Raw genomic sequence first — 13337 nt, 5'->3', positions numbered from 1 at the left:
TCATCCAGCTTTCCTCTGGCCCCGCACAATGGTTCTGTTGGTCTCCTCCGCCTGCTTGCTCCTACCTCTAATGTCACCTCGAGCTTTGGCTCCATTTCCCATTCAACACAGATCTCTCCCTTCTGTCCCAATATATTATGCAGCAGCTCCGACTCTTTGAGTAACTCTGATCGTGGACAGCTCAGCTTGCTTTGTAAGAACAATCTGGACAGAGCAGTTCCATTGCTCAGAGTCCCTCAACAGGCAGAACAGTAGAGTGGGGAGCGGAGACCCTGGACTCTGGACCTTCTGCCTGGTTTTGAATTCTGGCTCCTCCACATACTAATAGTTGAGCCAGTTACTTATCCTCTCTGTGCCTCAGTTTCTTCATCTGTAAAATGAGAGTTATAATCACAGCATCTACTTCATAGGATTGCAAGGAGGATTAAATTAATTCTCATATATAAAGGGCCTAGAGCAACGTCCAGCACGTGGTAAGCATTCTATGCGTTAGCTGTTGTGATTGCATATTTGCTTTCTAATAGCATCTATATTTCTGGGCCGTAGACTGCGCTCCCACCAAAGAGGATGAAGTTGCAGTGTCCCATGGGCCCTAAGAACAGATATCAGCCTGCCTGCAAATCTTTCTCTGAGCAAGTAATGAACACTTCCATTGCATAGGAGCCTGCCAGGAAGGACCATACTAGTCTAAATGAGAAGAAATTTAGCAAACAATTATCAAACTCACCTCCTAATAGGACAGCACTCTTGGCTCAGCATGTTACCATATCTGCTGTATTGTTCAGGGTTCACAGCTGCTGCATCCTGCAGGCTCTGCCCCAGAAGCTGAGCAACATATCACGTGTCCTCCCAACCAGAACACTTTGCATTGTTAGCTTCTTATTTTGACATGATTTCAGGATTATAGAAAATCTTCAAGAATAGTACAAAATGTCCCCATGTACCCTGTCCTCATAATCCTCAAATGTTAACATGTTCCACATTTGCTTTATCATTCCATCTATCTATCATCTATCTATCTATCTATCTATCTATCTATCTATCTATCTATCTATCTTACTTACCTACCTACCTCTGTATTGGTCCATCCATCCATCCATCTATCTATCCATCCACCCATCCATCCATTTAAATATGTACAACTATGCAATCTACAAACTGCCTTAAATTTCACCAATTGTCCCAAAAAAAGGCAAAAGAAAATCTTAGACCATGTATTATATTCAGTTGTCATGTATCTTTAGTCTTCTTTACTCTGCAATGTTTCCTCAGCCTTTGTGTGTGTGTGTGTATGTGTGTGTGTGTGTGTGTGTGTGTGTGTGTTTTATGACATCAACATAAATAGCACAGGTTAGTTAAATAGTACAGGTTAGGTATTTTGTGGAATATCCCTCAGTTTGGATTTATGTGATGTTTCCACCTATTAGAAACGATTTATACATGCTCAAGAGATATCCCACAGAAACAGTGCTGTATTCCTCTCAGTATATAATAACAGGAGGCACAGAATGTCTGTTTGCCTCGTTATTGGTGATGCTATTGTCAGATTTCTCCAATGTAAAGATACCACTTTACCCTTTGCAATTATCAAGTATTTTAAGATTTCATAACTATCCTGTTATTCCTCAAACTTTTACTTAAAACTCTTAGCATCCAGGGTAGATTCTTGCCTGAACCTTGCCTGTGAAGGTTTCCAAATGATGGTATTTTAATCCAATCATTGTTTCCATATTTATTAGCTGGCTTTCTACTGTAAGAAAGAGCTTTCCCTTTTCCCCCTATTTATTTACTTATATCCATATGGGCTCACGGTTTCCTATTTTAGTCAATAAGTTGTAATTTGTTACTCACATTATTTATTTTAATGTTTAGATTACCAGTTTGGCTAAAGAGAGCTCTACAACACAGTTCCAGTTCCTTCTGAAATGTTTCTCAACATTCTTTGGGCATGTCTTTATTTCCAAGCTCATCTTGTATTCTTCCCAGCCCCAGGCCTGGAATCAGCCATCTCCAAGGAGCCATGTAGACCAGGATACACTTGAGTGAAAGGGCTACAGGAATTTTCTCGGGATACCAGCTTATATCTTCAGTCTAAGCCCAAATATCCTTTCATATGTCGGTGGTTCTCAGATGGAAGCAGTCCTGAGGCAGTTGGAAGTGGTGGGGGATTTGGAGTGATCAGAGTCCAGGGATGCAAAATTTCATGCAATGCAGACAGCAGTCTAGTCTAGCAAAGCACAGCCCCACAAAAAGCATCCCTACTAACAAACAGCTATCCAATCCCTGAACCACTCATCACAGCTTGTCTTTTTTGAGTTCTGTTCCCTCGAGTATTGGCTTGGTTCTATTCACCTTGTCAGGCACTCAGTTAACGTAATCACTACCCTTTTCTGAGTGGATGCCAAATGTAATAAATTAACGACCATGCCTTATAGCAGATAAAACAGCCAGTCTTTACTGTTCATCTCATTTAAACAGAGCCTAAACGTCTTATTTATCAATACTTTTCAGAAAACTTATCTTCCAGCAAACTGGTTAGGAGCTCAGAACTTATGGTGAAGCCCCTTTCATTTCCAGTCCCTGCAGTGCTCCATCTAGTCTCTCAGCCCAATTCATTGCATCAACACCAGTCAGGGTTTATGCCAAGCATTTTACCAAGCACTTTACCTGCTATTTAACCTTCACAATAGCCCTATAAATCAGGTACTCTTATTATCATATTTTTACCAAGAACCTAACATTCAGCATGCTCAGTAACATGCCCAAGATGGCACAGCTACTATGTGACAGAACCAGTACTCAAATCCCTGCAGTCACGCTCCAGGACCCGTGCTTCCTCCACTGCCTATAGCATGTAAGACATAGCCAATAAAATGAAAAATACAAAATAAAATACGAGCGTCATGGAAAATATTATACTATAACTACAGAGACAACAAAATCGAAAACAGATTTAAGCTTTGAGGTACTACAAGGTTACTGAGGCTGAGCATATTTCATTCTGTGCATCCCAGTAGTCAAAACTAAGGGCAAAAACTCCTCAGATGTGATTCCTTCCAGCCTCGAGGGAAATGTACCACAAGATGTTCCCTAGTCACAAACAGTGATTCTGTGGAGTCTTATATACAGGACTTTGATAAGACTTCAGTAAAATGTTCTCAACAACATCTTTACAGTAAGTGAATCAGTGATTCTCACAGACCTTTGATAGGAGCCGAAAGCATGAAGACTGTTGCAGGAAAGAGGGAATAAGAAGCGCTCATTGAACTAAGAAGGCATCTTGGGACTGAAAAACAAGGCAGGCAGCTCCATATACTCAATGGGTCAGTTTATTATAGAGTGACTTCCTCACAGGGTGGGATCGTGCTTGGGCAGACAATGATCCGGAAGCATTCACAACTGCACTCCACACGGATGAGGGGTCAATGGTACAATTTTATAGTTAACCTAGCATATGGGGGTAGGTGCTTGGAAACAGGATGTACACTCCCAACTTAAGATTTATGAATGGGTAATTAGTCTCATGGGTGTCAGGTGTATATCAGCAAAGGTTTTCATTGTTTGGGGATTAACAGAGCATAGAGGCTTCCTGGTCCTCTATGATTTTTAAACAATGCATATTAACTACAAAGCCCTTGATGACAGAGAAGTGCACAGTACAATCCTGGGTAAGGTCAGCAAAATAGGATATTTGCTAAAATCTTAGGTTATGTAAAAGGGCAGCCATAGAGACCACCCCAAGACAATGAATGATCTTGTGTCCCTTCCTGCCTTACCACCTGTTGCAAGATGGATTCTTTGGGAAACAGATGTTAGAATAGAATTAGGCATGCAAAGGTTTGGGGGGAAGTAACACCTATGACAAGAAAAGGAAAGAAACAGGATTGGTCATAAGAACCCATCAAAGCATGATGGCAACCTAACAAATTCTGCCAGCTCATTAAAATTTCCCCATGTTGCATGGAAATGACTAGACCCTTCTACCTGCATCTCAAGCATTGGCAGAGCTTGGATTAATAATAAGATGATCTCAACTAGAAAGCCGAGGCAAACCTTGAGAATCTAACAGCTGGAGGATGCCAGTGACCCACACTCCTTGCAGCTGGACAGCAAGTTCTTTCCTGAAAGAGGGATCTGAGCAGTGTATCTCCATGTCTGCCTCATGTCCCTGTGTACAAACTTTATACCTGGTTGCAGCAGGATGAGATAAGAACCAAGTATTTCTTGTTACAATTGACTGCTTCCATCCCAACCTGCTACAATTCAGCTGTCCTTGGGCAAGAGCGCAAAGGAAAAAAAGACATTCAAAGAACTTGGATAACTACAAATGAAACTACCCACCCCCTACACTTAGATTTCTAAACATCCCAGGTCACTTGTGTCAATTCCTCTTACTAGGAAAACACAATCTCACTAAAAGAGGAAACAAGTTGCCCATTTCTTATATTTATACCGAGTCCATTTGAGTCCCATGTTGTGCAATGATGATTGCACATGACCTTGCCTCAAGAAATTTCCCTTTAAAGTGGAGTGAAGAGGAGAAATAGCAGTGACTCAGTGCCTTATTTTCCCTCATCTCAAGGAAACATTTGCTCTTGCTGAACCTGATGTTTGCACATACAAGTGTAAGACTTCTTTACCCCTCAGCAATGATCAATGACCCAGGCTGGCCAGTTGGCCTCATTCAATGAAATTCTTGGCTTCTGAACACAACAGAAGCAAAGGGAATAGGTTTTAGGAGGACTTGGGTTTCTTTAATTAGACACATGATTTTTATTTGTTTTGTGGACCAATGGAGAAAGGAAGACATTTGTGGTATTTTATGACTTCTTAAGACTAATTGAAAAATCTCAGGAACAAAGCTTTCCATGAAGAGAGTGCTCTAATGAGAATGGATGTGATGATTATTTACCTAATTGAGCAGTAATGACTGAGGTGCAGGCCACTTTCCCAGGAATAATAAAGAGCTGGGGAGTTGACAGTTTAGGCCATTAAGCTCAGCTAGTACTTAATCTTGGCAAAGGGCACAGTGCCAGAATCATATTAGTATTGTAAAATGAGCCCAAAACTTAGAGACACAAGAACTTACTTTTTTGAGAATTAATTTTATTTGGCAGTTAAGCACCTGACATCAGTTTGGGCAATGCAAGTTCTAGCATTAAACTTTCACATAAGGTCTTGAAATCTTGTTTCATTTAGAGTGTCCTCAAGCATATGGTTGTTAAAAAAGAAAAATGGGAGAGAGTGGGATCCTTAGTAATACCAAAAATAGTTTCTTGTGCAACTGCAAGCAAACAAGCTGTTATCACCTCTCTTGCTTTATAAACAAAACAAACAACACTAAAGACACTGAACTGAGCTAGATGCATCGTAAACCCTGGAGATTCACAGTTGAAATTGTACCCAGAGTGTCCCTACAGTAAAACCAGAGCACCTCTCACTCGTAACCCACAGTTGGAGCTAAAAGGATCTTACATTACCAGAAATGTCAATGTGATAAAAATTATGTTTGTATTCAATTGCCCCCCGTCCAGTGCAACAAATGTTCATGTACTTCTGACTTGCCAAGATAAAGAGTTACTCATCTTGCTAGGTGTTCATTATTCCTATAGTTCTGCTCTGCCTGGGAACGTTCAAACATCAACTCAAAGGAAGTAGAAATCTAAGAAATGGAGCTTCAGCTTGCTCTCTATGCAGAGTGAATCCTACACTGGCGACCTCGCATTTTCAAGATGCTTGCAAATCTGTTTTATAAGCCAACACTTCCTTCTTTACGTAGCAAGCACTGAATATCTTGCAAGACACTATAAAAAAAGGGATGAGACTATAAACATGAGTAAGGCATAGTCACTGTGGTCTTGCAATCTAACAGAGACCTTAGAATCGAGAGAGCTCTTTTAGAAATTTGCTGAGGGACCAAAATTTCCAACCATGCTCCTCCTTCCACCATCTGGATTCTGTAATCATTATCTTAATCGACATTGGAGGAGACAGTTAATGTGGCACCACCTCTGCTGCAGCCAGCCGATCAAGCAACAGCAGTAATAATGCAATCATTCACTTAATGGAAAGTTACCAAGCTCTTACCACATAATAAGACAATGTTAGGGTCCAGAGACGTGAACGTGAATAAAAAAAATCTCTTTCCTCCTACAGTATAGTGGAATTAGAAAGAAATTTTTTAAGTGTGAATGTGTTACAGCTACTTCGAGAGTAGGGTAGGGAGAAGCACAGAAGAGGGAATCAGCCGATCTCAGTAGGCTTCAGGAAGGAGAAAAGAAAGGGCATCACAAAGAAGGTAACCTTGAACTAAACCTAAAAAAGTTAGGAGATATCCCTCAGGTAGACGTGAACAAAGAACCTCCCAAGTTAAGAGACCAACATAAAGAAAGGAGCTGGCAGAGGGAACAGCTGGGGATGGTCAAGGAACAGTAAAGTCTTCCCGGTAGATGCTCTCTCGACTACATCTTAAGTGCCTCACTGGATTAACCAACACTTCCGCTCTTTCTGCAAACTAGCACCTATGGCAAGATGGATGGACACTGATAAGCCTGTCCATTCCTGCTTCCACCTCTGGGGGTATATGAATCACAGGGGTTTGTTCCCAATCAGTTTGTGCCAGGTGTACTCATTACTGAAATTATATGATTAACATAAACACATTGAAGAGCTGTTGTTTCTGTAAAAATTGTTGGATACTTTGAAAAGACTTGACTTTTTTATTTTTACTGAGTCACTAAAAGAAGCTGCAATCAAATGAAGCCCGGGGAATGGAACTATAAAAGAATGAGGGAGGATTGCAAAAAAAATTCTTACAATGAGATTCTGGCTCCAATTGCTTTGCTGATATCTCAAGTTCTCACTCTCATCTAAAGAAACCAGAACTGGAAATCATAAAAAATGCAGTATGGAGGTACTTTATGCACACAGAAAAGGATGATGCATAATATCAAATCAAAGTCTCAGCCCTATGTTAAAGGAAAGACAAATAAATGTCCATGAATGTTTTATGTTAAGATATTTTAAGATGGGAGTGTGGGTGTGCTTCCTTTCTTTAACCAGTGTTTTGACCAACTAACTAGATATCACTATTAATGTGCTGGTAGAAAGGGTTTCTCTTGAAGTATGAATTTAGGATAGGATGAGAAAAGATCAGACTGAAGAGAGAGGCAGGAAGGATCCAAAAGTCACAATAGGGCATTTGGAATTTATCCTGTAGACCAGGGGTTGCAAACTACAGCCCACAGGCCAATTTCAGCCCAAAGCCCATTTTTATAAATAAAGTTTTACTGGGACACAGCCATGTCTACTCAGTTAGAGGAGTGCCTATAGCTGCTTCCACACCACAGTGGCAGAGCTGAGGAGTTGTTACAGAGACAGTGTGCAGGTATACAGGAAGGTTTAGGCTATGCCTGCAGGAAAGGCATGAAATACTGCCCTCCTGCCAGTCACTTCTCTCAACAAAAACCATAGGCCACTGTGGGACCAAATACTGTTGCCCCCAGAGCACAGGGAAAGGCACAGAAACAATAAAAACTCCTCAATTCTTGGGGATGGAGGTGTAAGGCAGCTGGCCCAGGATACTCTATCAGTACCATTAGACGTCTCCTGCCACTAGGGGAAGAGACTAAAAATCTCTCCCACACAAGACCCACCACAGATACAAGGTAGGATTTTGATTAAGTGGGAGAGAGGATTGGAACACTGAGACTGTCCCAGCCCCAGGGTCCAGGTGCACAGGACCGAAGCTGAGCCAGGACAAGCTTAGCAAGCACTGAGCCGTAAGCTGTAACAGCGCTACAGGAATACAGACGCGTATGAAAGCCAAGAGTGCAGCATTAAAACCCTTCAGCACCAAAACTCCTGCCCTAAAAGAGCATCCAAAGAGGAATTTGAAGGCTGTAGCGGCTGAGGATGACCATAGCAACAACATCATTAACCATTAGGGAAATGCACACAGAAGCCATAATGAGAGGCCATTACGCACACAGTCAAATGACTGAGAGAAAACATGCTGACAATCCCAAGCACTGGCAAGGACGCAGAAGCACTGCATCTCTCATACTTTTTATGGTGAGGATCACGGTGGTGCAGCAACTCTGGAAAACTGTTGAGCAGTTTCTTATGAAAGGCCATGCTTACCCTATTGCCCCAAAGTCTCCTCCTGGGCATTTACCCTAAGGAAATGAAAACTTATGTTCACACAAAATCTTATACAGGAATGTTCATAGCAGCTTTATTTTGAATAGCTGAAACCTGGAAGCAACCCAAATAGAATGAGCTTCTCCTCCTGTATTTGCAGGAGGCACCACCATCTACTAGGGGTGCACAAGCCAGGACCTCCATACATTGCCGACTTCTCCCTCTACCTCACCTTTAAAACACCTAATAGTCACCAAATCCTCCCTATTTTACCTTATAAAATACATGTCAAATCTGCATCTTTCTCTATATTTTTACTACAACTTAACATACACTGGGTACCAGTGATCTTGAACTTTCTTGACAGGTTGAACTTCTGCATAGTTCACTAACAAATCTAAATGGTAATTCCAGTATTGGACCTACCAAACTGATCTCCCCCTCCCCTCCCCCCCCCCCCCAGAGACCACACAGTAACTAAAGAAATCTATTTAAAACGTATGTCTGAATACATAAATAGTTAATTGTTCCCTCAGTATATGAAAAAACGAAAGCTCCTTTAACTGGCAAATAAGACCCTAAAATCCCTGGATTCTTGTCTCTCCAGGCCCATTTCTTGCCACTTTCAAGCACTTATTTTAGGCTTTAACAAGTTGATGTTGTTTCATATGCACAAGCCATTTAGTTTCTCATCTCACTTTGTCTCACCTCCATAACTTTATTTGTGCTGTTATCTGTGCCAGATCAAGGTCCTTCCCTCCCTTTTCCCCTGACCTATCCTTACTGACCTTTCAGGGTTCAGCTCAGGTGTCACCTCATTTTGACTTCTCCCCACTCCACCTATATTCAGGCTCTGACTGGGAACCCACGTTCACGTTTGCAAGAACCTGTCAAAGGAACACTAAAGCCTGCTGTGAGCCGGTTCTGGCTTTTCTGAGTGTAACAGTTTCCTAGAATCGTTCATGGAAGAAATTTTAAAAAGCAAGAGGAATACGTGGAGGTGATTAAGCCTTTAGATGTACACTTTGTTCCCAAGGTCCTGTAAATTACCATTTAGGAAAGGTTTATTTGCAATGTCCTCAATTACTTAGGCAACAAAATAGCTTTTTACTGATCAGATAGAGCAGCATTTGCTTAATAGCAAATAACAAATGCAGTGGCACAGTCCATTGATAGTCTCCTCCCAGAGATGGGCTTATTTAAGATTGAGCTCCAGGGGGAAAAGTTCTTTTTTTTTTCCTGGAGTACATTATACTTGTTCATACACCTACTTAGATCAGGGGAAACATAAACTTGGGGGTTTTTTTCTCATTATTTTTAAATTAAGGAATAAGTAAACTGAAAGAGTATATCCAAGAAACTCCAATGTCCATTCCACTCATTCACTGAGTCCATTCCTGACGGGAAAAGCTCCATGAAATTCCTATTTGGTCAAATCACAACCCCGCAACTCTGAAGACCCTGCTCTCATCTGACCCTCTCAGTGAGAACTTCTCTGACTACCCAGAGCTGCAGTGAGGTTCCCCCTCCAATTTTCTGGACAGTTTTGTGGCAGTTCCCATGTGCTTGCCAATGCTTCTAATTGTCATTACCTATAGAGAAACAACAAGGAAGAGACAGGCAGAACACTGGTGTTCAATACAAAAATGCCAGTTGGGGACTTGGCAAGAGGCAGGCAAGACTAGATGGTGGAAGGCTTTGATGCTAAACTAGAGAATCAGACTTTATGTTATAAATGGTGAAGATCTCCAAAGGGAAGACTTACCCTCCTACCTCTGAGGTCCTTGACAGAGTATTATATCCCATGACCCAAGAGAGTGGCCCTAAGTTGATGAATCAGCCTTAAGTTCCTGTCCTATCCATCAATCAGCAGAGAATCCCTGAAGCACTGTTTTGAGAAGGATTCTGGATCACATGATCAGCTAAAGCTATCTGTCATGAGGGTGGGGTGGGGGGAGAAGGAACTTCTAGACATAAACATATTTTATCATAGCTTCTGGAGACATCCGTACAACTTTATGTCTGTAACTATAGAACTGAGCACAAAGTCTCTAGTCTTGTTCTCAGATCTTGGCTTCAATTCCTCTGTAGTTTAACCAATGAAGTCAATTAAATTGATAGATCATGCAGTTGACTTTTTCCAAAGGTGGATTTGAAAGGAGAAAGAAGGAGAAAGCGGAGGAATCTGGGGAAGTGGGTCATAACTGGATGTAGGGAGGTAACAAGAGGTGCAAGTTGTAAAATGATGGATGCAGGAAGAGAAATTTTGAGGGACTTCATAAGAATAAATATTTACCTTTTATCAATTTTGTCCTTTATTGATCCTCACACAGTCCTGTTTTAGTGCAGGTCTAAACACTTTTAAAACTCGTGACTTAAAATGTCAACTCTGTGATTAAAACAATTCCTCTTCAGTCATTACAAAAATCTTCCCTAGGTGGCTACACCTGAGTGGTGCAGCCTCTAATAATAAAGTCAAGTAACTCCTGCCTTGCCTTACATTTCCTCAATGGCCACCTAACAAATCAGAAAAAGAAAAAATCTCCCCAGGAATTCATTTCTACTGCAGCATAGCTGCAAATCTGAAAGAGACTGAATTCAACCACTTGTGTGTTTTTCTTAGACTCTTTCACAGGACTGGTTAACATCTTGACAGATATCATCTGGAGATTCACTGGAGACTTCATGGCACCTGATCTGGTTTGCCGAGTGGTCCGCTATTTGCAGGTATGTAGCACCTTCCAAATGTGATGAGACAAACTGACACCATAATTAGTTCTTGGCTACTTCATAAGGAAAATAATACAAAACCCTGCATTCCAATGCAAAAAACTGCTTGCAACTTCCTAGTTAAAAGGACAAGCAAAATTTGTAAGATTTTTTTAATGGTTTTTTTTTTGGTTGTTAAAAATAATACATGTATAAAAATGTAACCAAGCAATAATAAGAACATAAACATTTATATTTCAAGCATTAGGTAAAATTTCTGGGTTACTATTCCTTTTGACATACTTTGGCTGTCTTAGTCCATTCAGGCTGCTATAACAAAAATACCACAGAGTAGGTGGCTTATAAACAACAACCATTTATTTCTCACAGTCCTGGAGGCTGGAAGTCCAAGATCAGTGTGCCAGCACGGTCAGGTGAGGGCCTTCTTCCAGACTGCAGAAGTCTCATTATTTCCTCACACACCATGACCAAGGGGAAGTTATTCCAGGTATGCAAGGCTGGTTCAATATTCAAAACTCAATTGATGTAATTCATAACATCAAAAGGTAATAAAACATTATATGATCATATCAATAGATACAGAAAAAGCATTTGAGAAAATTTAATACCTACTCATGATAAAAACTCTCCAAAAATTATGCATAGAGAGAAACTTCCTCAACTTGATAACAAACATTAACCTCATACTTAATAGAATAGAAGCTTTCCTCTTAAGATTGGAAACAAGGCAAGGAAGTCTCCTCTCAACACTCCGATTCAGCATCATACTTGAAGTTCCAACTAATTCAAAAGGACAAGAAAAAGAAATAAAAGGTACAAAGATTGGGAAAGATGAAATAAAAACATCTTTGTTCACAGATGACAAGTTTGTCTATGTAGACAATTAAGTGAAAAATAGCAAGGTTGCAGAATACAAGGTTAATACACAAAAGCCAGTTGTTTTTTCATATACCAGCAATAAATTTGAAGCTAAGATTCAAAACACAGTACCATTTATGTTAGCACCAACATTATGAAATACTTAGGTATAAATCTAACAAAATATGTGCAAGATCAATATGAAGAAAACTGGAAAAACTGTGATAAAAAATCAAACAGTATCTTAAAATGTATAGATATTCCATGTTCTTAGATAGGAAGACTCACTATTGTTAAGATGTTAATTCTGCCCAATATGATTTATAAATTCAATGCAATCCCAATCAAAATACCACCAGGTTATTTTATAGATATGGACAAACTCTAAAGTTTAAGGCAAAAGATACAGAATAGCCCACACAATATTGAAAAAGAAGAATATGGTTGGAAGGTTGATGCTATCTGATTTCAAGGATTACTATAAAGATACAGAAATCAACATAGCATGATATTGGAAAAGAATCAACAAATAGATCAATGAAACAGAATAGAGAGCCCAGAAACAGATACACACAAAAAGTCTAACTGATCTTTGACAAAGGAGCAAAGACAATTCAAGGAGAAAGGATAGCCTGTTTAAGAAATGCTGCTGGAGAATGGCCATCATCAAAAAATCTAGAAACAAGAGATGTTGGAGACGGTGTGGAAAAAAGGGAACTCTCCTGCACTGTTGGTGGGAATGTAAGTTCGTACAGCCACTATGGAAAACAGTTTGGAGGTTCCTTAAAAAACTACAAATAGAACTACCATATGATCCAGTAATCTCACTACTGGGCATATACCCAGAGAAAACCATTAATCCAAAAAGAAACACATACTGTAATGTTCATTGCAGCACTATTTACAGTAGCCAGGACATGGAAGCAACCTAAAGGCCCATCAACAAATGAATGGATAAAGAAGATGTGGCATATATATACAATGGAATATTACTCAGCCATAAAAAGGAATGAAATGGAGCTATATATAATGAAGTGGATAGACCTTGAGTCTGTCATACAGAGTGAAGTAAGCCAGAAAGAGAAAAACAAATATTGTATGCTAACTCACATAAACAGAATCTCAAAAAAAAAAATGGTACTGATGAACCCAGTGACAGGACAAGAATAAGGATGCAGATGCAGAGAATGGACTATAGGACACGGGGTTGGGGCAGTGGCGGGGCAAAGGGGAAGCTGGGATGAAGTGAGAGAGTAGCATAGACATATATATACTACCAACTGTAAAATAGATAGCCAGTGGGAAGTTGCTGTATAACAAAGGAAGATCAACTAGATGATGGGTGATGCCTTAGAGGGCCGGGACGGGGAGGGTGGGGGGGAGTCGCAGGAGGGAGGGCATATGGGGATATGTGTATAAATACAGCTGATTGACTTTGGTGTACCTCATAAGCTGGTACAAGAGTGTAAAGCAATTATGTTCCAATAGAGAGCTAAAAAAAAAGAAAAGAAAAGAAAAAAAATGCTGCTGGAGTCAGTGGACATCCACTTGCAAACATAAATAAATAAGAATCCAACCACAAACTTTACACCTTTCACAAAAACTAA

General features: G+C 40.3%; 1 protein-coding gene across 3 annotated transcripts in view; it reads left to right on the top strand.

The window, feature by feature from the left end:
- NPSR1 (neuropeptide S receptor 1) overlaps nt 1-13337 on the top strand; it is a 153203-nt gene that overhangs the window by 93364 nt on the left and 46502 nt on the right. For 2 of the 3 annotated variants that reach the window (XM_057733067.1, XM_057733068.1), the window contains exon 3: nt 10766-10869. The exons of the other annotated variant lie outside the window; for it this stretch is intronic. In XM_057733067.1, coding sequence (XP_057589050.1) covers nt 10766-10869 — 104 coding nt within the window. The remainder of the gene's footprint in view (nt 1-10765; nt 10870-13337) is intronic. 3 annotated transcript variants of the gene reach the window in all.

Source organism: Hippopotamus amphibius, chromosome 4, assembly GCF_030028045.1.
Source record: "Hippopotamus amphibius kiboko isolate mHipAmp2 chromosome 4, mHipAmp2.hap2, whole genome shotgun sequence".
Lineage (NCBI taxonomy): Eukaryota > Metazoa > Chordata > Mammalia > Artiodactyla > Hippopotamidae > Hippopotamus > Hippopotamus amphibius.
This window is presented reverse-complemented; position numbering and strand designations above follow the sequence as displayed.